At 38.6% G+C, this 24,159-nt stretch overlaps 2 protein-coding genes across 2 annotated transcripts; one reads left to right on the top strand and one right to left on the bottom strand.

Moving 5' to 3' along the window:
* Positions 1 to 4,121: 4,121 nt before the first annotated feature.
* vgll4a (vestigial-like family member 4a) lies at positions 4,122 to 8,540 on the bottom strand. Its single transcript, XM_030769753.1, has 5 exons — positions 8,444 to 8,540; positions 7,715 to 7,898; positions 7,279 to 7,498; positions 6,873 to 6,993; positions 4,122 to 6,553 (listed from the first exon to the last, which is right to left on the bottom strand). Exons 1-5 carry the CDS (start codon positions 8,538 to 8,540, stop codon positions 6,354 to 6,356), a joined length of 822 nt encoding a protein of 273 aa, XP_030625613.1. The 3' UTR covers positions 4,122 to 6,353.
* A 3,005-nt stretch (positions 8,541 to 11,545) lies between these two features.
* On the top strand, positions 11,546 to 22,020 carry syn2a (synapsin IIa). Its single transcript, XM_030769105.1, has 11 exons — positions 11,546 to 11,853; positions 18,400 to 18,457; positions 18,816 to 18,907; positions 19,219 to 19,375; positions 19,798 to 19,887; positions 20,026 to 20,088; positions 20,354 to 20,496; positions 20,624 to 20,698; positions 21,027 to 21,129; positions 21,379 to 21,519; positions 21,886 to 22,020. Exons 1-11 carry the CDS (start codon positions 11,546 to 11,548, stop codon positions 22,018 to 22,020), a joined length of 1,365 nt encoding a protein of 454 aa, XP_030624965.1.
* Positions 22,021 to 24,159: the final 2,139 nt, after the last annotated feature.

The following is a 24,159-nucleotide window of genomic DNA, read 5'->3' on the forward strand; positions in this document are numbered from 1 at the left end:
TGCAAATATGCATGCACTGCCACACATTTGCATCGTTTCATCATGCTAATATGCAAGGCATGTCAAACTGCAGTTTCTATTTGTGGCTGAAGATAAATGAGAGAAGTCCATTTATATGCATGTATGTATTTATTTTTGTTTGTTTGTGTTACACTGCATGTAAATGAACTCATAATTTAGGTCATCTGTTTGTTTGGGAAAGCTCCCTCACTCTTAGGAAGATACACAAGAAGCAAAAATGAAGGTCCACAAAACAGGTTTGCAACGGCGAAGCATGTTTGACTCTTTTCATGTATCTGCGTTGGAACTTTTCTATGAAAAAAAAAAAAAAAGTGAAAAATTCTGAGCATTACTGCTTCAGACAGCTCTTTCACAATAGAGAGGAACGATCATTCACAGTATGTTGAGCATTACACAGCAGTGGGTTTTTTCAGCTTTACATTACGTGACAGATTCACGAGCAAGGATTTACAGCGTCATCAAATCACGTTCATATACATAAACATAGCCTATAGAATCAAGCAAGCAGGACTTGAATGGAAGTAGGACATCCTAAATACTGAGATACAATGAGCGTTATAAAGGAGCAATTGGTAGAGACTCCTGTTTGAATCCTGACGCTGACACGTGCTGACAGCTTCTGTTTGTGTTCGGGGGAAAGAGCATTATGCGGAGTGATCGTCTTGTCTCCTCTCCCCGCACAGAGGTTATGCCATTGCCAGCAGTGCATGACAGGATGAATGAAACTCCAACATGAGTAAGGACAAGGCCTTTATCAGGTTAGTCTAGTGACAGAACCACATACATACGGACACACGCACCATGGATCTATCGCAACATGTAGTCAGTTCAGTTGGGTGTCGTGCAAATGAGATATTATATTTCTCTCTTTCCCACTGATTTTTTTTCTCCACTGTGGCCGTTGGTTGCTTCAGAAATTGACACGCCTAATAATCGGGCATGCGAAGCTGTCGACAGAGGGTGCATGATCTTGCCTGTCTGACTCATGTCTACCCTTAAGGCACTTCCTGTGCCTTGGCGTCCACTCCAGTTGCTTATACGATCTATTTTAAATTTCCTACCCCCTGGACATAGGCAGAGGAAGAACACAGACAGAGAGAGGGAGAAAGAAGGGGGAGAGAGAGAGAGAGAGAGAGAGAGAGAGAGAGAGAGAGAGAGAGAGAGAGAGACTGCACAAGTGCACAAGAGGGATGGATAACGCGGAAATAATCTACAGGCAATTATGCAAATCCCGGGGCGGCAGCGCTCCCAGATACGACGAGAGGGCAGAGCTTTATGCTCTAATCGCACAGAGGCAGTTTTTGGAATTATGGAAATGAGAAAATGAGATTCATATCAGTCCTTTACAGAGCCGAATGTTTTGACATCAGGTCATCGGAAACGTGATACATCTGCATTAACAGCGTACACTCCCAATAAACGAAAAATAAGGCTATTGAAGGCTAATGCTATTGATTGTCTTACACACACTTCTTGACCAGAGGTTTGCGAGACAATCCAGTCGTTCTTGTGTCGTCTGCAGTCAACCTATACATGAATTAAAAAAACAAGCAAACAAACGAACTGTGTTTGGAGACAGTACAAACAGGAAAAAGGAGATGGAATGTTCATCGTCCCAGAGAGCTTTGTGTGATCCAGACCTGAGGTTCACGTGACCCCGAAATGTCCCTCTGATTTACAGCTCTCTTTCCACATCCGCTGAACATGTACCCTGATGCCCAAGCACACAACTGTTTTCTGTCTGTCATTTACAGCCTCAAAATGGAGCAAATCCCTCTCAGCAATTCTCAAAGAGCCCATTTCCTGGGCATGTCATTCCAGTCAAAATGGCTGGAGCACTCTGCTCTGGGAAGGCCTTACAGCTATTGTACAGCTACTGTAAAGCCAATGAGAGACCAGTAAACGTCTAGAGATTAACTCTACCTATTATGGTGCAATGTACAGAAATAAAATTTGTGTAAAAAGGGGCAATATGTCAGTATGGAATATATGTTCATAATCAATATGCTTGTGGAATTCAGTTAGTCCAGTGATAATCGAAACAACTATAGTCCCACCCCTATATTTCACTATAAATACAGCAAAATCTTGCAACCCTCACAGGAACATTGTGTTGTGCTTAGGCAGACTCGTGAATGCATTGAACATCCCTAATAATTTGATGACAGTATTCTCAAACGGCATAGGAATGATGGTGCAAATTTCTTTGTCTAGTCTTTGGGGTGAAAAGTGAGTTTGTATTGCCCCCTGGTGGTTCTTGTAGTGAATCATTACAACTCTATTGAGGAGGGAACTTGAGGACTTTACTTTGTGACCCTTTTTTTAGGTCAAGAAAAGGCTGATTTGGAGCTTTGGAAATGGACAATTATACTCTTTGACGTCAGTTTGGGGCACTGTGGCTAAAGTTTTGGAGATTTCCCTCATTCTCAGCAAGAAGATGTAACACTAGTTTAAATGTAAGCAGACACAAAATGTCATTTGTCAAAAGCCTATTTTCATGTCTGTAGTTCATTATCAGGACATGCCCTCCCTAAATCGAATTCACAATGGGCATTAACTCATTTAGCAGATGATTTATTAGTAGTGACATACAGAGACTGCATCTGACACCTAAAGTAACATGGATACAAGAAAAATGACTGAAGTTTACTTTGACATGAGAATTTTGACTCTGAATATGGTAACTGAGTGGGTGTCTCTATGGAACTGTGCTTAAAACCTCTATGGAACAAGAGAGAAAAGGGGGAGCTAAAATGTATTTCAATATGTGCTGCCACAAGAGGAAACCGCTCTGAGAGTCTGAGAGCTCACTTTCTCCAAACAAATGTGAACACGAGAGGGGCCATTAAAAGAGGGAGAAACAAAACGTACTATGAGAAAATAACACAAACCAGATGTTTTGTGTCACACTGCACCTCTGCATGAATCAAAACCAAGGCTTAAACCCATGCTGGTATAAGATGAAATGTCATTCGGCCTGTGATTTATCGGTTCGTTGCAGAGAAAACCACAGCTAAATCAGCATGTGTGTTTTTGAACCAGTATTATCTAAATGCACTTCACAAGATAGTTTGTAATATACTTATATTATATTGGTCATGGGCTGAGATGGAATAGATATTTTAGCAATAATGCCATCTCTTACAACCACTTATCTATACTTACACAAGTAACGTCAACCCTCTGGAAGCATCTACTGTGTGTAAGATCACCACAGAGTGACGCAAGGGAAAGTCAACTAGTCTAGTTCACATTGGAAAACAAGAGCCACAGCTGTAAGTTATCATTTTGCCACACCCCTAAACAGAACACAGCTCTCACATATTCATCAGTGACCCAATGCCAATTAAAGAGTCTGAGAGAATCACCATACACTGTTTCTGAGGTTTGTGTTGAGAGTGAGTCAGCGCACAGGGAATTTGTTCAAAACTGAGAGATGAGCAAAAAATGGGAGGAAACAGTTCACTGAATAGAGATGGTCATAAAACAAGTTTTGAATTTACAGTCAGGGCAGAATCTAATCTTTTTTCTCCCCCAAAGCCAGGAAAATACACAATGTTTTTCAGAAAAAGTCAGGTTTTAAGAAAGCACATTTCAGGGACAGTAATGTTTTAGCGCATTTTAATTTATTTTCAGGTTTAATGAATATAAAACATAGTATTTTAAGGAGAAATAAGGCCAATAATAGTACAATAGAGAATTACAATTTTCTTTTCTTAATATATGTAGCTTTCAAATGAGACTTTGTCGTCTCTATGCCATTTTAAATACACTTAGAACATCACTCCCCTACATAGCAATGCAGGACAACCCATGTCAAACAGGTGGTTCTAAAGAAGAGTACTTTGGTCAAACTGTCACACAGAAACATGTCGCATATTCATATTCAGTGTTCATCATCTGGACATTGCACCAACATAACTGTTTCGGCATTCCATTAACCTATGACAGGCCGTGAAAAAAGATCAACTTTTTTTAGGTGAGGAAAAAAAACAAACAAAAAAAACAAAAAAACAAAGCATGCAAACAGGATAATACATATTAAATATCTAGATAAATGGACTATCTATTACTTATGGAAAAAAAAAAACCCCTGCACATTCATTACGCACGGCGTAATGATGGTCTTACATGTCTGTGAAAGAAAAAGAAACTGTCTGGAGCATCTGACGCAGTGAAGAACATGGAGAATCTGCTCAAACTGAGGGTTGAGACGTGTGCCAAATGAGGGGGGCAGGCTCCACACTGTGGGTATGAATATGTAAGCCTCAAGTCTAACATCTTGACAGGCCAAACTCCTACACAAGAGGAAGCTCAGAAAATAATCCGCTATGAAACAGACAGAGTAAATGTTTGTGTGGACCCTCTTAAGTGCATAATACTTAACTATGATGGAACTGAACCCTAAATGTTAAGAAAGGTTATAATCACAATCAATCAATCTCTGGAATGGGTCCACTGATATGAAAAAGGAAATGGCCATAGCGGTGTCCAGAATGATCGGAGAACCATTACAATTTGTTTAAAATCTTACAAGTGCAAGGACAGCTGCAGTTAAAATAGTCCTTACAGCCTACTCTATGGGTTTGACTCATCATATACACAGACAGGAGACTCATGAGAGTGCCCAGGGTAAACACATCACCACATCTGATCAGCTATACGATCACTCCCCCCATATCAATTCAAATGTATCTCAAGCCTCCATTTTTTCCCCTCAAGATCACATTCTCTTAAGCTTCAAAAACCATTCCTTTATCAGTGAACAATGCCTGAGGCCTGAAAATACCAAACAACACTTTTAAGTGAAGATCACATCCGTTTTTGGTAATCTGATAAGATTTCTTAAGGCCAAAGCATTACCAGAACAAATCTAAGTAGATACAAAATAGATGACAAGTGGTAGTCCCAGTACTCAAAAGAACACAAAATACATAAAAAAGAATAACTTTTTCAAAGGGAAATCATCTATTACTAGTCAAGAGACCAGTCTAACCAACTGTTTGTTTTGGAATGTTAAGTGTTCTAAGTGTTTGTCTAGTGTCTTTTCTAGAAGAAACATTTATACATCTAAGTTTCATATAATGGAAAAAACGGAAAATTAAAAAGTATGTCTTAACTTTCTGGAAAAAGGTGAAAACTCCGCATGACTGTCAAGGGGAGGAATGTATGCTGTCTTAGCACAAGATTAATTCAACTGAAAATTCAAAAGGATACATGTGGATGCATTCAGCATTGTTTAAAAGAAAACACATCAATACATAAATATTAAACCTCATCATTTGCATAAATATGAGGATAGTCAACAATGTGATAGAGAGTCTACAGATGGTCAAATTATTCAGTCATGCGCAAAGCTAGAGCATCCTGCACCACTTCTAAAACTATAAAGACAAGCCAGTTAAACTGTATGTAGGAGCCTTTCCAGAGGCTGTACTTTCAAGCTAGATGCAAATATATCTAGTGGATACCGTTATAAAAATATATATTGAGTACACTGTCCCAGCAGTAAGTATTTCTAAAACTGTTACTGACAAAAATAAAGGAAAATCTGACAGTGAATAGTATAAAGATAGTGTCAATAATAGATACCAGCTATCTGAATCATGCATGTAAGCAGTTGTTAAAAAATAAAACGTTTAAATCTGACTGAACCAAACAAATTCAGCTTGGCCAGTATATATGGAAGATAACAATTGTGAAGGAGCAAATCTTTGGAAATATGTTAGATTCAAATAGATCTACTGGGATGGTTAAATACAGAAAAGGCAAGAAAACATGACAGAGAGGGTGTGTTACAGTTCACTCAAAAACAACCTCTATCGCTTTACATTTCTTAAATCTCCTCCATCACAGAATGATACATGGGGTAGTGCTGTCAATGTACAGACAAATGACAACTTTGTCCAGAGAGAAAATTAAGTGCAAACATTGGCCATGGCTTGTGTCATGAGCAGAAGTAAGTTTCAGGATATTGAGTGAATATGAATCCAAATGACCTGGAGATTAAAGGATATGAAGAAAAGAACGGCAGAGACACAGCTAACAGCAGCAGGCCAATTCTTTAGTGGACAAATTCTAAACCCACCCTATATAGTTTGATCACGTTGTGTGTGTCTCTCTCTTCAGTTTCTAAAATTTACAACACTCAACTCAACCTACCTACCTACCTACCAAGAACATTAACTACACATCACTTGCATTGTTCCCAGCTCAGTGAGTTAGATCAAGTTTGGCAGAAATGGAAGTGTTGTTGACCACTGCTTTACAGGGAGAGGGAGCAAGTGTAAAAAACCTTATTTGTTTAGGTGGCAGACTCAGTAACCGCTCCATCATGAGGAGGACTCAGGGCTCCGGGGCCCGCTGCCTTTGGCTTTAATCTGCAGCCAGGTTTCCCCTAGTGCTTTAGCAAAGTGGTCATCCACAGACCCTGTGATGGACACAGAGTTTGAGATGGGCTCGGGCTCCTGGTAGATTTTGCCAAGGCTGCGACGGAAATGCTCCTCAATCACAGGATCACACACAGAATTAGCTAAAGAAAGAGCGAGAAAGAGAGAGAGAGAAAACTTAAAACAACCTGCTTAAAATACAGAACAATACCAACAACAGAAATACACTTAATTTTTGTCAATTTATATTAGTGTTCCCAAAAATTTATTGTCTTGAATAATTTTATTTTTGGTCAGTTCAAAACTTGCCAACATAGGGTCAAATTCATCATAAGCTGAGTTATTTGTGTTGGCACCAGGCTACATAACAATACGAGATATAGATAAGCCAACGGGAATGAAACATGAATTACTGAATTTTAAGACTTACAGGGTGTTAAAAGACAGAAGATTAAAGCTCACCATTTGTCTTGCTCCGGGCGTTAGCGTTACTGGTGCTACAGCCACTGGGGGACATGTGGCAGTTTGAGAGGTTGCAGGTCCGATTGCTTGCAGGAGCACAGGTGATGACAGATGGGCGATTCTGAGGGAACACAAGAGAGTACTCAATTCTGTCCATTCAAAACAGAGCTAAGAGCAGCATCAAGTTCAGTGAAAAAAATTCTGATAGAATTGTTTGAGATCTATATATAACTTTATATGTACAATATCTGCAACATACAGGAATCTTTCACGGTATTATGATGCCTTGACAACAATTTCTTAGTTTTGAGGCGCTGTGAACTAAGCTCCAGTCGATATGATCTACTTCTTTAAGCACTCACAAAACAGACCTCTCAGTCTGTATGAATTTGTTGCTTTTCCTTACCTGCTGACGTTCTGTGGCACTAGCAGCAGACAGGGCTGAAGTCCTTGCAGTATCATTGCTGTTTTTGGTCAATGCAAGAGGCTGATCCATCACAAATACAGGCAAAGGGGCATACACGTGGTTGGCATGGAGACCATTAATGGCAGAGGAAGCATGTTGGAACGAGTTTTGGCAGTGACTCCATGGTAACGGCCTACCGTCCCCATTAGAAGACTGTCCCCTTATGAAACCAGAACATACATTTGAAAATAAACTCTAAATATTGTTTTTTTTCCCCGCAATGTATAATTTTGAAAAATATCTTAAATAATCTACTATATCTAAGCCCTAAAGTAATGGGGAAATGTCCATTTGCACAAAGCAATATACAAAGTCTTTAAAATGAACCAATGAAACAGCTACAAACTGATTTAAAAGTATACCTCTATTTACTTACAGTTGTGCAGCAAAGAGACGACTCATTTTTGAGACAGGGTCTTTCTCAAAATCGTTGCGGTCCTCGACCTGTTCTCCCAGGTACTTCCTTTTACTCGGACTGATTGGAGGAGGGCCTGTCCGGGGGCTGCCCATGGCAGAGGCCAGGCCGTGTATTCTGGAGTCTCCCGAGAGGCCCGACTCATCTGAATAAACGAAAATGCATAAACAAAAAGACGCAGACATCCAAGCTCAATACTCATTACTCCGTATCCGTCGCCACTTAACAATAGTTTATATTAGAAGAAACGACAAAATATAGACATTGTAAGCATGTAAAATTTTTGACGTAGTGAAATTAAGTCGAACATTATCCATTATTGGCCGAAATGTAGAGATCAAATTCTGTGTCCAAATAAGTATTAAACCTTTAAATCCCGAGGTTACGATAAAGCTCGGATAATTTGTTTTTGACAACAGTTCACCAAACGCAGTGGAAATTCAGCTACTTGATTTTAAATGATACTGCCAAAATATTTTAGACCCGGGTACCAAAGTGCCAAAATATTTGTTAAGTTAATTCAGTAAGACTAAAACAAAACATTATCAGGGTTCTAAGCGAAATTTGCGGTCCTGGTGAAAAGTTAGCGATACTGGTTTTGTTTACATCAGCTACCAAGCCATATTATCACGGTTGCACTATCTGCCTTTGCTAATTAACTAACGCCTGAACTGAAGGCATTCAACTTACCTTCGTAATGGGCAGCATCGTAATGTAGTCTCCCGATGTTGTTGTTCATTTTATCCATAAATCGGAGGCTCAAAAGGTCCATTCTCGTTAGAAGCATTTAGCTTATTAGCTAGCTAACCTGGCTAGCTAATTAAGTTAGCAGGCTCGCAAGACACCAGCGTGCTATTAAGTTAGCGTTCAAGGAGAAATCTATTCAGCTAAGAACGTAGTAAGGTGACACTACTTGCTATTTCTCAACGAGCATATAAAACATTGACGCAGGCTGGTCTGAAGAGAAAGAACATGTCCAGATACGTTCGTTGCAGCCAACTTGGCTACAAGTCAACGTCTTGTGAATCTTGCTAGGTTAACCTAACTAGTCTAGTATTATACAGCTGGTCAGCTATGCTAGCAAAATAGCTAGCAAGCTAATGGCGTCGCTGACAAGCTAGGATAGATAACGCTAACTTTCTGGCGAAGAAAGTTAGGTTAACTTGGCTAACTTCTGTTTTAAATAACAACTTACAGATGGTCAAACTTGAAACTTCGAGTTGAGAATACGACTATGTTAGTGCTGTTTAAAAAAACTCATCAACTGTTCATAGATTCGGGGCAACGATATATTAACGTAAACTCTAATTTCAGACAAAAGAAAGCCGTCTTTTCACAGCCCGCTGTGAAAATGCTAGCGGATCAGCTAGCTGCTCAGTTTTTCTTTGGCACAAGAGGTTGTGACGTATGCAAAAAAAAAAAAAAAAACATTGCGCATGATTCCTACCGGGAAGACTCCCGCACCCTGCACACACTTTGAAGACAACATATGGGCATACATCTCCACTGACTAAGTAGAAACCATTCGGTGTTCGATGGCCTTACTAGTCACCTGATTTTACACACACACACACATACACAAAGGCTCTCTCATTCATAGCTGTATTGTTGCCTACATTTCTGTAAAGCTTTTTGACAAAACTTGCATAAAAACCCCTCAGTCAGTCAATCAGTCAATCCATTCATACATCCATACATCCACCCATGAACAGGAAGAGTGATTACTATGCATTATGCTTACTGTATTGCACTGTAAATGATACTCAGACTTCCAGCATTCAAACATTAAATGCAATTTTTTCATTTGCTGCAAAGCTGTCCTTTTATCTAACTGAAGGTATAAGTTATTTATTATTGAAAAACAGAAAAGAAGGGGAGTAGCAGTTGACATGCTCATCTCAAAAAGACAATTCACTGTGTTTAATTAGACAAAGTCATTCAGTACTCTGAAAAAAATATGCTGATCTTCTCTGCTAGCTCTTCATTATCCTTGTGTTCCCAACTACTCTGAAATACAAAGCGTGGGAATAACTGTCTCTTAAAAATGTGATTGACTACTCTTAAACTAAAGGGACGGGACAGCCACATTGGTTTAGACTAATCTCTCCTGAAATTTGGATTGTAACTGGGTACTATGAATTGGTTCATCAGTGTGAATAAGCTGTTTATTACACCAGTTGTGCTCAATAATATGTACTATGTGCCATTGTCAGTCTGTCTCTTGTGAATACTATGGGTCAATGTTCATAAGCTTTACTACAGATTTTCTCTGTTTACCCTTCTACTTAACGTTGATCAGGTTTTACCCGTGCTATAAATCTTGGTGAGGCTCCCAGTAGGAATTAATTCGTCTTCTGCTGTATTTCTTCCTATCTTACCACTTTCCCTCTTTTTGCCCAAGATTTCTACTGACTGACAAAAAGAATTGATGACTTTCTCAGGCCTGGACTAAGATTTCAAAACTCTTCCATTGGATAATTTTCTGAAATGCCATGGTATTTTAGTTCTTCTCTCTCTCTCTCTCTCTCTCTCTCTCTCTCTCTCTCTCTCACACACACACACACACACACACACACACACACAGACAGGGGTTTCAGCAAAAAGATCCCCAAGAAATCGATACTACTATTTCAACAAATGTTAAAAAAAGGTTTTCATACATCTGGTGGTGCACCTTTTCACATTAATGCTTGATTAATGTACTGTGTGATTTCAGATCAAGGGGTGGCACGGTGGTGCAGTGGCTAGCGCCGTCACCTCACAGCAAGATGGTCGCTGGGTCGATTGCCGGGGTCCTTTCTGTATGGAGTTTGCATGTTCTCCCCATGTCTGCGTGGGTTTCTCCTGGGAACTCCGGTTTCCTCCCACAGTCCAAAGACATGTAAGTCTGGAGAACTGGAGATACTAAATTGACCGTAGGTGCGGAAGCGTTTGTCTGTGTATCCGCTCTGCGATGGACCGGTGACCTGTCTAGAGTGTTTACCCGCCTTTCGGGTAAACTGGGATGGACCCCAGCACCCTCTTCAACCCTAATTAGGATAAGCGGCTTAGAAAATTAATGAATGAAAAAAATAGAATCAAGAGGTTGAAGACATTTTATGGGCTGCATAAAACCAATCAAACTGATCGCATTGGTCTTGTCTAGAATGTTCCATCAGCTCTGCATTGATCAGTTAAAAGGTATGGTGGAGGGGGTTAGCAGTCTTGAAGATCAAGGGCTCGAACTCATCTCTTCAAATGAAGACAGGTTGACAAAATCTCTCAGCAAATTCTTGATTTTTATGCCAAGATTACGTGCAGCAAATGCAGAGAAGGTTAAATATGTTTAGTAATGCTGGACCCTGCTTTTATTTTCCCTCACCGTAGGCTTGTCCTAACCATGTGATCGCATGCACTGGAAACACCCCTTGTGTGATTTATATATTTATTTGTGTGTATATGTTCACATATAATTTATTTTTAAATGGTAACATTAAAAACGTGATGCCTGCGAGGAACTAAGTGGGGGATGGGAGAAGAGCGAGAGAGAGCATCTCTTGCAGGCACTCGGACTTCCAAAGCAGTGTCTGATTGGCTGGTTAAGAAACGACGTCAGTGTCAGAGCTCGGGGAAGCTGAGGCGAAACACGGAGAAGCTCTGAGGAAACCCACTTACCTCTGACGTTCATCACAAGGCTCCGAACCTCTGTATGCGGCGAGGTTGCATCCTCTCTATGTAAAATATTTATTTCTGTGGCACTGCAGCCTTTATCATAACCCTTCAGACTCAGAAGGACCAGCTGTCGCTGCAGCTATGAATTACCTGCGTCGCCGCCTATCCGATAGTACATTCATCTCAAATCTGCCTAATGGCTACATGACCGATCTGCAGAAGCCGGACCCTCCGCAACCTCCCCCTCAATCAGCAGGTCCCGCCACCTCCCCGACACCGGAGCGGAGACCCCAGCCAGGTGTCCAGTCGACTGGGACTGGTTTCTTCAGCTCCATCACTAACGTGGTGAAGCAGACAGCAGCTTCTGCAGGATTAGTTGAGCAGACCTCTGTGCCTGTATCTAAGAAGTTCAAGATTCTTCTCGTTATTGACGAGCCTCAACAAGAATGGTGCGTAGCAGTGTAAACACGCAATTCTGTTTTTCCTTCCATCGTCATTAAGTTCTTTTTTGTGTGCAAATGAACAATTCTTGTCTACACTAAGTGATTGTCTTATTCTGTGTCATTTTGGTTTGTGCTCATTCATTCAATTGCATTCGAGGAAAATGGTAGATAATTTTAGCCGTTGCATATGGAAATAGACTGAAAAACAGAAAACAGCCTTCAGTATTCTAATGCGAAGAGATCGTAGATACCAGTTAGTTTCAATGAATGAAAGCCACCATTTTCATTGCCCAGTTACCTGCAGTCATCGGTTGAAACATAGTTGCCTCACTGTGTAGTGTGAATCAGTTACGAGCCGCCTTTTAGGGCAATGAAAGCTCGTTCTGGGCTATGTCGTTGATTGTAAAGCTTAACTTACATTCTCTGGTACTTCTTGTGTTAGCAGCGCATTACATTTACTTAGACTTTACCCAGCGGTGAACCACCTGTAAACAGTAACTGTATTCATGTGCAGCTATAGGGTGTATGGAGCTAAGCAATATGGGTCTTAATATCGAGTATGATACAAAATATCAGACCCAGAATATTTTTAGTTGATATCTTTTGTTCACCATTTGAATATTTTGTTGCATTCTACATAAGATGAATGACAATGAGCTATTATAAATTATTAAATAGGTAATTACAAAAAGCAGTAAGCAATCGGTTATGTCGAGTAAGGTATAATGTAATTAATGAACAAATAATGTAGTCATTAATGTAACTATGGTATATGTATGTATTGTTACACGGCACATCTGCTGATTGAAATAATCCACTGGCAATGACGTTTTAGCGCTGCATAGGTGCAATTGAGTACGCGCTAACAATTTGTATGTATGCAGCAATGTATGAATAGAGTGTTTGTGTACACTCCTTAGGAGCACATCTGAGTTTATAGAGTGGGACCAAAACCTCTGAAAAAATGGACCCACAAATATGTATGATTTAATGTGACGTATATGTATGCTGCTTAGATTTATGCTAGTTAGCATGGGGACATGCTGCTTGAACCGTATTTTAAAGGAACTCTAAATAACACTGAATATTATCAGGTTGAAAAGATATGGCTTAGTAATTTGGGACAGTTCAGGTCCCGGAGTTGTCCAGCCCACTTGTCAATTAATTTGATGAATCCCTCTTATCAGTGTACATTCCTTTTAGAAGTTAATATTTACAGATTACCCATGTCAGTTTTCCATGCAGTGTGAGGGTTTCCATCGAAGGAAAACTAATAATTTCACAGCTGCACTATGGAGAACTCTGCTGAGAGGTATAGAGACGTACAGACACTCTCTCAGAAACTCTCTTACAAAAAGTGATATCTTTTGGTTTATAACAGTAATGTAGTGCATTAGCAGTATACGTAAATGGAGGATTTTCTACTCTCAGTTGGTCATGGCAGTTCCAGTGGCATCTGTTGTTTCTCAGGGCGAGTACCCAGGCTCCCTGAGAGGTGATTTGCAGGAAGAGAGTATGCATTTTTCATGCCCCAGCAGCATGAAAGAGGCTGTTGCATGGCACTTCCATGTTATACACACAACCTTTTCAGCAAATGAGAAAACATCTGTATTGAGACCATATGGATACATTTGACTGTAAGGAAACAATGTGAGTATGTTTGGAATGAATTTAGTCATGTTAGTCATATATGTACCAAGAGAAGAACATTTCTCTGCGATGGGATACAAGCAGCATAATAACTGTGGAGTAGTGAGAGAATGGTAAGGGTTTGGTATTGTTTTATTTGACTCACCTCTTTTAGACCTGTGTTGTTAGACATGCTCCGTAAACCAGAGAAATGTGGAAAAATACCTGTACCATCTCTGTAGAGAGCTTCTGACTTGTTTGAAAGGCTACAGGCTAGAAAGTGAAATGAAATGATACGGGAATTTCTGTCTGTAATGTTCCAGTCCTACAAAACATGGTATTAGAGATATTTAGATAGAGCCTCAGTTACAGACACTAAATTTGTGCAATCTGCCTCTCTTTGTTAAGTTAGCGTATTTTAATTTTTTATTTGTATTTGTAGTGGTATGGTTTTCTAAGAACTGCGTTGATCACTGCTCTGTTGTAGCTGGCATGTAGTCATTAGTGTCTTTACAGCAGGGAGTAGGGATTGGTGCTGTGTCAGTGGTTGTGAGCAAGTAACTGGTTTCCCAATAAAAATGGATCCTGGTTATTGTCATTTCAGAGAAGTGGTAATTACAAAGCAAGCAGAAAGAGAGATAGCAAGCTCAAGGGAAATATATATATATATATATATATGACAAAATAACTATGTAGTTTCTTTTTCAAAACGTCAAAGTGAAGATTTATATTCTGCTGTGCGTACAGTGAGCATATTTTAGTTTTTTATGTGCACAGTGAAATGACTGTCAGCTTAAAACTACAGCATTGCTAAAATATTTATTTCAAATGAAAATACTTTTGATAAACTACATGCTGTATAATTTGCATTTGGTTGCGTTTCTTTGCATCACTTCATTTTCACTTTAAGGGTTAATGGTTTAGTAAATCTATATTAAGAGCTACTTCAAAAAAATAAACAAGCAAAAAACCTCCTTCTCATCGCTTGCCACTCTGGCTTCACCTTGTCCAGCTGATTCCCCAGCTGTGCACCCTGTTGATTGACTGGCCTCAGCAAACTGCCAGGGCAATACCACTGGATTTAATTCTTTCAGCGTAACACGTCAAGCTCAGTGTCTTCAAAGCTGTAGTGAGAAATTCTTAATGATACTGAGAAATTTCCCAAGATTTTTAAAGGAGATCTGAAAGGTATTAGAAAAGTCTTGAAGAATCATCCGCACGGTATAAATTCCTAAAATGCAAAGAATTAATCATCATATATATTGTGTTAGCTTCTGTCAAGAAACACTGAAAAGACTAATTCATGAGTCATTAATGGGACCCATAATATGATTTCATCAGAATTTCCATTTGAAAAATGACAGTGAATACTTTTAATATGAATAGCTATTTGAAGTTCATGAGCATCTTTTGGTAGCTGAGCTGGTTTGACACTAATTGCTAGTAATATTAAATGCCTGATCGCCCTATTCTGCTGTAATGAAGTAAAAGTACATTCTTGACTAGGAAAATCATGCAATCATTTTATTGTCCCAGTTTCTCCATTAGCATTTTCTTGAAAGAAGTGTTGAAATGCAATACATTTTTGTTTTTTCCTGGCTACCACCTAGATAAGCACAGTTTTTCTGGATATAAAATATATTGCCATGAAATTTACCTATAGATGACTAAGCATTTTTTTTTTCATGAAAACGACCAAATATTCCCATTTAATCCAATATCAGTGACGGGAGGACCTTAAGGTAGGAGGGTGTTTAGACTCTTGGCGGGCACACATTACGTTACATTATAATTTGACTGGCAAGTCTAGGCAGAAGTCAGTTCAGCAGCATTCGGCTACAAACCCAGTGACATAACAAAAAAGTGAAAACATCAGCTCACAAGATTTGCAAAAAATAAACTGACAGAAAAGTGTAGAATTTTCCCCATATTGAGAAGTTGCTTTATCATTATGCAACTGGCATAAGAGGGTATTTCGATATAGAAATCGTGAGTCATCTTTTTTTTTTTTTACTAGACTTTTTCCTCAGAATTATCTTGACAAAGTAATGTGATCCACAAAGCCCATTTCACACATCAGAAAGCACTTAAGTCTTTCAGTGTTAGTCATAAAGTACTCCTTACTCTTTCATAAATATGTTCATTTTAGATAATCTCCTTTGCATTGTGTTGCTGTCCCTTTTGTTTGCTGAGTTAGTTATTAGTAGGTCATGATAAGGTGTTTGCCAGAAATTCATGATCCTTGTTATGATACACATCACCATAGAAGACAATACCAATAAGCTAGCATTCACCAGATGAAGTGCAAGGTGTGGTAGAATTGCCTACTTTTACCTCTCCAATGTTTATGACATGTTCAGATTTGTATTTACAGGATATTCACTTGCATTTCACATTTTACCGGAAATATTTTCTGGAAATATATTGTGTGAGCGAGACGCAAGAAAAGGGATTGAAACTTCAAAAGAAACATAGAAAGAGTGAAAGGATGAGCAAAGAAAAGCAACACATCCCTAACTTTTGATAATTCATCAGTTTAAACATCTCAAGTTTGCACCCCTTGCAAATAGGAATACAAATCCAGTTTTCATTCACATAAATTAATCCATCAGTTAAATATTAGTGAACATTAAATAATGCATGGCCTATTAAATGCTGGTGCCAGAGGATATTCTGACTGCACACAGAAAAGATAAGCATGGCTTACTTGATGGCAAAGGCCATCTCTTACTTTTCACTCATACCCAAGCTCACAGTCTTTACAATGTACAAGGCATAACTGTTGTACCTTTGTGTCAGGCAGAACTGTGTGATATGTCTGTGGAAAAATCTATCATGACATTGTGCCGAATGTCATCATCATGAGTTTTCACGCTCTACATTTAGCATTTTAGCCAAATGTTGTCAGTCCAATTTACAATAGACTGCTCAAACTTATTTTTTTAAGTGAAAGACATGGGCTCCTGATCTCATGAATGTTCGTGTGTAAAACTTCACTTCACTACACAAAATAATAGACCAAGCAAAGATTTTTTTCCCTCCCAGTTTGCTGTTAAATTACACGTTGAAGCAAATCCCTGTAGAGCAGTGTAATAATGGTGCAATACAACCCGTATTTGTGTCAAAGGGATCCATTACTATGGGAACGGTGAAAGTATAAAAATAGCTTTAAATGGCTCCATCTTCTTAGCATTTGTTTTTCCCTTCACTCATGAGTCTTTGGACAGCTATCTTGTTTTTATTGAATAGAGAGAATAGTGCAAGCAAAGTAGGGGGGGGGGGCACATAGAGCAAAGCATTAAACTAATGATATGATATGAAGATAACACTTCGTCTTACCTTAGGCCTACGCGGTGGGGAAGTATTCATGATACTGATGTTATTGTTACCAGCATTCTACAGTAGCCGAAGATAGAAAGTTCAATCAGCAAAGTGGGTTTATTGTGTTTAGATATAGCGGCTATTTTCGTTTGTAAATTCAGTGAAACCTGGTCATCATTATTAAGCCTAACCGACTAAAAAATAAAATTAGTCATATTTCCTTGCATTCATTTTTTAACAGCGTTAATTTGTTTAGCTGTGTTGGTGGAGTAGCCTAGTCTGTTATAGAACACACTCGATGTTATAGTCATCCTTGAGAAATCCATCCACAACTCACAATTGTTGCACATTTATTTCATCAGAGCGACAGTTGGGAAAGAAAATTTGCACAGTGAAATACAACGACAAAGTAAACAAACGCTTGATTCACCCTTTTCTGCTGTCGCCATCCTTCCTCTTGTTTCCCACTGGCTCTGACTGTAAATTGAGTACACGCGAGATTTAGCATCACGCGTTTAACGAGTACTTGATGTTAGTCTAGAAACTTGAGAATTCATGTAACTGCTTGAGTATTTGAATGCTTGAGTACTCTGTGCAACCCCTAGTAAACAGGGGTTACATATTTGTGACATTATAATGCGAGTTCCCTCAAATAGCCTATGTATTGGCTTTCTGGTGTCTAAGAAATCTCTGAGGAACTAAGTGTCCTATGCAGAGTCACTCAATTTTTCTTGCCAATCCTAATCATACCTCATCTCCAGAAGTGCTGGGCATGTGGAGTCGAGATTGATGGAGTCCCATCTCTGTGATTTTGCCTCTGTGAACAGAATTCGGTATCTTGCCTTCCTCTCTGTAGACAGATAAGTGGTGCACTCTGAATAATTCAACCTGTACTTCCTGCCAGACAGGCCTCATCAGCATCAGTCTGACAGCTGACAGAGATTCTCAATAAACAAGCAAGAGATCCACAAGGACATGGGGCATGGTAATAGACAGATTTGCATTCACACTGACAGTTTATGGATTGAGTGTCTGATATGTTTTGTTTATTCTGTTTAGTGGAAACAGGAGCACTCCTGGTCATTATAGTTCATTATGTATATTTTGTATGTCTCAAGCCAAAGCTTAGGCGATTAAGAGGGAGAGAAAAGTATTTGAAAATAAATGGAAAATTCTGTTCATTATCATGTGAAGTTAAATAATTTCTCAGTCAGTTTCGACTTAATTTAACTTATCGGCCAGGCATAGTTCACAGGTAGGTAAATTAATGTGTGGACAGTAGAGCTGTTTTAATAGGTTAAGTCTATTCTAATGGGTCTTTCAATAGTCAGAATCATCTACAGGTAAGTGATCAATCCAGGACTAGATATAATTAATAGGTGTAACCTCAATGAGATTCTTAACAATGTTTCAAAATTATTTAGCTGTATTGTGATTCAATAATATCAAACTGGGGATATAATCTTCATTTTGAACAGGGCAAGGAAGTTACAATGTATTATCATGCCACATTCATTTTCTGCGATTTTGTTTGAGATGCTTGTACTACTGACAGGTGGACTGATGTTATGAATAATGAACATTTTTATCACTGCTCTGTAGGGTCAAATTGTTCAGAGGGAGGAAGCTGCAGGATGATTATGACATTAAAGTGGAGCAGGTAAGCCTTCCGGACTAAAATAGATTTAATTTAATTTCTGCATCCCCAGTAGGCACTGGTTTATGTTATCCTTTGTGTTATTCCTAAGAATAGGCTTTCGCTGTGTAATTTCTTGTGAGTATTAAGAAAGCGCCGACATATTGATAGAAATGTACTGGTTACCTTTTTAGCTAGTTACTGACCTCTGTGATGTCTGAACATTAAACTAATGCTAATCAGGCTAAGCTAAAAGTTACCAAAGATAAAAACTAAGTTTGGCAAAGTTTGCTACAAGATCAAGCTATGCAAAAAACCTTTGCACGTCAGTACCTTCCTCTGAAGTGTGTTTTCTGGTTTGTGCTTTATTGTCCTGTTCCAGGCTGAGTTTTGTGATATTAATGTTGTGTCACATGCTAATGGGAGTTGCAACGTGGCTTTGCAAGTGATGCGGAATGGAACCAAGGTGGTCAGGTAGTGTGAGCTCTTGCCACAATGTCTTCCCTATAGTAGCTCTAGAAACAGTGTCCAAGCCTAATATTCTAAACCTATATTCCAAGCCTGCTTTGAACCTTTGTAAAAGATTCACTGTTACTGATCCCAGACCAAAGAGTGACAATAGATATCTGCTACCAAGAACATACAGTTTAGGAAGCAAAGCATCCTCCTATGGCCTTGCAGGCAACAAACCATTTTACAGATGTAACTCCAGGCCATTCTCACTGTTTGTACAAGCCTTTGAAGAGAGTGAATTGTTAACAAATTTGAGTTTGCTCTCTTTTCAGATCATTCAAGCCTGACTTTGTTCTCATTCGCCAGCATGCTTTCAGCATGACAGAAAATGAGGATTTTCGTAACTTGATCATTGGACTGCAGTATGCAGGCATTCCCAGCATAAACTCTCTCGAATCTATCTACAACCTCTGTGACAAACCCTGGGCGGTAGGCACACAATCATGCGTAATAACTTGGCATGCTAGTCAAGATGCAGTGGATGAGATGTGAGAGGATGAGTCAGAGTTACTCTTCAGAATACGGTTCCCAGAGGACAGATGTATTAAGATGAATGGTAACAAAGTAACACCAGGATTAAAAAGAATGTCTGAAACAAATAGATGATCTCTCTTTTCCTTGATCTCTATAGGAAGGGATCTATTAACAGGCCGATAACCTTACTGATACTCATTGCATGGAAGGGCAGTCTTTTATAGGACAGTAGAAATGATTCACAAAATAGTATTTTTGAATAGGTCACTAGATGAGAGAGGCTGTACGTTGCAGCTTGAATCCATTGATTGATTAAGATGAGCACATGAGGAAAGACTTGTATTTTTTTCTTTTCTTTTTTTTTTTGGTCTCTGTAGTTTGCACAGTTGATCAGCACATACAAGAAGCTTGGTCCAGAGAAATTCCCCTTGATTGAGCAGACGTTTTATCCAAACTATAAAGAAATGGTAAGAAAACAGATTCCTATAAATAAGAATTTTTGGATACAATTCTAACAAGGTTGTCTTGGTATAAGAAATGATGTTCAAAACAATTTTTAAAATGGCTGACACAAGAATAATGCTCTTGTCTTGCAAAACATTCAGGTAACCATGCCAACATTTCCTGTCGTGATCAAAATCGGACATGCTCACTCTGGTGTGGGGAAGGTAATGCTGAAATGTGTCTGAGAGTCTGCAAAATAATGTCTGCATTTATATTATATATATATATATATATATGTGTGTATGTGTGTGTGTGTGTGTGTGTGTGTGTAAATATATATATATGTGTGTGTGTGTGTGTGTGTGTGTATAAATATATATATATGTGTGTGTGTGTGTGTGTATATATATATATATGTATATAGGCTTACTTCCTATTTCCCAAACAGTACCAGAACTTATAGCTTTTTGCTTTTTTACATATATGCAGGTGAGAGCGGAAAACCACAGCAAGTTTCAGGACATTGCTAGTGTGGTTGCTCTTACGAAGACCTACACCACCTCAGAGCCCTTTATTGAGTCCAAATATGACATCCGGATCCAGAAAATTGGCACAGATTACAAAGCCTACATGTATGTTAGGTTCAGGACATCTGAAATGATCATGATTGATATGAAACAATTTTGTGTCAGCTAAACCTATTATGACCAATCATGAGCTTAGGCCAACTACTCACAGCTTAATCTCTAATGTTTTTAGGAGGACGTCAATCTCAGGCAACTGGAAGTCAAACACAGGAACTGCCATGCTTGAGCAGGTGGCCATGACAGACAGGTGACCTGAAGAATGTTTGTTGTGGTCTTAATATTCTATAATACAATGATATAATAATATAATATAATTTTCTATAACTATGTGGTCTTATCTATCCTGTATTACTTACCAAAAAAGGGTATCATTTCTGTTTGCCTTTTTTTTTTTTTTTTTTTTTTTTTGTATTTGCCTTTTTGGCATGATTACCTTTGCTGTAGTGACTAATGGAGTTTTCTACAGACTTCAGTGCATTTCTTTGGGAGTAAATGTCACCCAAAATGACTATATGGATCCTGTTAATAATTAAGTTCTCAGCAATACTGTTAAAGTTCAGTGGTGTCCTCTGTAGGTATAAACTGTGGGTGGACACATGCTCTGAGATATTTGGAGGACTGGACATCTGTGCAGTCAAAGCCATTCATGGCAAAGATGGGAAAGACTACATCACTGAGGTTTGTGGAGGAGTCAGCATGCTAACTTCACAGTAGCTAATGTTGACAAATGTTGAATTTACCAAAAACATTGCTGTAAATGTGGGCCTCTGTACTTATCCCTGCATGTCTTAGAAGAGTATTTACACTGTATAAATGTTTAAATGTGGAATAATGGGTATAAATTAACTTTCTGAATACAAATGCTTCTCCTAGTTGCTCCAAAATGTCATTGTATACCCATTTGTTTAAATCTACATGTTTTCTCAGGTGGTGGGCTCATCAATGCCTCTAATTGGGGAGCACCAGGCAGAAGATAGGCAGCTCATCTCAGATATGGTTGTGGCCAAAATGAACGAGGCTTTGTCACAGAACAACCCCAAGAGACCAACTTCTATTCAGCCACCACAGGTACAGTAAATGCCACCAAACTAGAAAACACATGGTTTTGGGCAATATACTGGGAAATATTTTTGAGTTTTCCCTACTAGGAAAGAGACAGGCACCCTGCATTAAGTTGAAATTCTCCAGTACTCCAGTTTGACATTTCTTAATTTGATGAGGTCAGTCGTTACTTGGAGGTAGTGCCAGTTCATTTTCGTAAAAGCCATGAAATGGGCAGTGCATTTTCTGCTTGGCAATTAGCTATATTTTTTCCGCAGCAACGTTTGGCTGGAGTAACTTATTATTTGCTCATGACAGTGTCAGTGCTGATAATGTCTGGGTATGAGTGGTACTCTGTGTCACAGTGGATGGTTATGCTTCTGTCATTTTTAGACTAATACTCAGAAGGAAGGTGTCACCGAACTGAAAAAGACTCCATCCCAGAAGGCTCCACCTCAAGGTTGTTTACAGTACATTCTTGATTGTAATGGCGTTGCAGTAGGACCAAAACCTGTCCAGGCAAACTGATACATCTAAGAGATTATATGTCATCATATGTAATGCAATGTAACATTACAGTGTGTTGAGGCAACACAAAAACTTTCAAAAGAGAAAGTTATGGGAAAAACAGTGAGTTCTGTGAATACAGAGCGAATCTTGATCAGGCCTGGACTGTGTTTTTTTCTATGCAGTGTCAACACATATTGTTCTGCTGTTTTACTGTTAATTTTGTGTGCTGGTGATGGTGGCTTCTGTTTTTTCTTTGTGAAAGCGGTTGTCTACTTCAGGGCTGCTGTGAGTGACGTTATGAGCAGATTGTGCCTACAGAGTTCAGTGTCGGTGTCTCCCATGTATTCTCTCTGTTTTTCTTTTTCCCTTTACGCCTTCATCTTATTACATACTTATTTATGGTGTTCAAACTGTGGTTCAAGTTTGCAGTTTGGCATTGTGGGTATAGTATCTATGTATATGTGTGTTTGTATGTGTTTTTGTGGAGATTATATTCATATAAATATATATATATATGTTTATACATATATGATATAAATATATATACATGCTTTTTGGGTTTTTGCATGAGCAATTATAATGCAGATGATTGTGTGTTGACAGGTGAAACAAATTTCCTATGCGTACGTGGTGATATCATTATTAAAATATCCCAGACATATTTGGTGTGCTTTTGGCTTTGTGAATGTGTTGTAAGATGTTTTCAGAGTGATTGGAAATTTATCTATAGGAAATTATTGAACAAGCTGGAAAATCTTTGCCAACTGTTCCAAACTGAGAAATAACTAAAGGGATTTTTTTGTTTTTGTTTTTGCATGTTGTTCTTACGACACTTTGTGTTTGCTATGCCCTTTATTTATTCATTATAGGCAAAAAACACACCCAAACTTAAGTCAGCAGCAAAATGTTTCTGGAGACAGCCCTTATCCAAATCATCCACGCTGTTTAATAACTCTCTCTATGCATAACAGAGGAATGGATGTACCTAACATAAAATACAAATGCCTAATAAAGTAGTTAGGATTACCAAATATAATTTCAATACAGAATCAAAGAAATATACTACAATTTTGCGCCAAAGGATACTCTAGACTACTTTAGTTTTTGATAGTTAGCAGTTGGTATCACATTATTGGTTGATGGCAGCTAAAACTAGTATGACTGCTGTAGAGATGGGTGTGAGAGCAGAGCATCATTTTTTACATTTTAAATTGAGTCCACACTCTCAGTTTAAAATTGTATTTGACAAAGATTTGTGTAGTCATTGTCTTCAACACAGAGCATATATGATAGCCATCTTTTAAAGCCATATTTAACAATCAGTGATAATACTGGAGCGATAACACATTAAAAATGTACTACACTGTATAAGATTTTCAAGACACATTTTAAGTGGTTTTAGACTGTCTTTAAATGATTGCCACTGTGATGGCAGTGTAAAACTACAAGTTTCCTATGGAGGTGGAGTGAGGTGAAACACTGCCATTGACCAACGCTTTGTATTGTTTGCCTTATTATTTAAAAGAAAAAGTGCAATACATAGTTCCTATTTTTATTTATGCTACATTCCGTGCTGCAGAGTCAAATAGTATACATATACAATTTTTGTTCACGTGAGACAGGTGTTGAAACTGCTCTAGTGTCCCATTCCTGCTATGTAGTCTCTTTAGGTCAAAATATTTCACATTATGGTGTTTGTGGGAAAATATATGTACTAAAACTGCAATCTGACTAAGAATGGATATGATGACGTGAGATATACGTCATTTATAGCATACCCATATCTCGATATACATGTATTGTATTCTAGCAGAATGGTGACCAAACCTGTGTGGTATTAATTTGTACTCACCCAACAGTCTCCTTCCATCCTTGTGTAGTTTCTCATTGGTTACATTGGGCATGAATTGAAACAAACTGAAACTGTTGTACATCTGCACTGCTCTAACAGACACAAATGTTTGTTACTATTATTAATGTTCTGTAATTGTGCAAACTGAATATGATTCAAAAGCTTTGTCTGCCACTGTTTTGGTCTGTAGGTGTGAAAAACTTAAAACTTAAACTACAAAAGGCAGGTCATGTGTAATAATCTCAGCAGATACTTGGGTGAAATCTGGATTCAGACACCAGAGTTAAATGATTTGGGGAAGCAAC

Source organism: Chanos chanos, chromosome 3 (genome assembly GCF_902362185.1).
Source record: "Chanos chanos chromosome 3, fChaCha1.1, whole genome shotgun sequence".
NCBI lineage: Eukaryota > Metazoa > Chordata > Actinopteri > Gonorynchiformes > Chanidae > Chanos > Chanos chanos.

Bases quoted from the DNA above. Each gene is read 5' to 3' on its own strand.
- vgll4a (XM_030769753.1), bottom strand. From the start codon at position 8,540: ATGCTTCTAACGAGAATGGACCTTTTGAGCCTCCGATTTATGGATAAA. The intron at 7,899-8,443 runs GTAAGTTGAATG...TCGTTTATTCAG, and splicing joins CGATGCTGCCCATTACGAAG to ATGAGTCGGGCCTCTCGGGA. The intron at 6,994-7,278 runs GTAAGGAAAAGC...GTGTTCCCTCAG, and splicing joins GTGCCACAGAACGTCAGCAG to AATCGCCCATCTGTCATCAC.
- syn2a (XM_030769105.1), top strand. From the start codon at position 11,546: ATGAATTACCTGCGTCGCCGCCTATCCGATAGTACATTCATCTCAAAT. The intron at 11,854-18,399 runs GTGCGTAGCAGT...ACTGCTCTGTAG, and splicing joins GACGAGCCTCAACAAGAATG to GGTCAAATTGTTCAGAGGGA. The intron at 20,699-21,026 runs GTGACCTGAAGA...TGTCCTCTGTAG, and splicing joins CAGGTGGCCATGACAGACAG to GTATAAACTGTGGGTGGACA.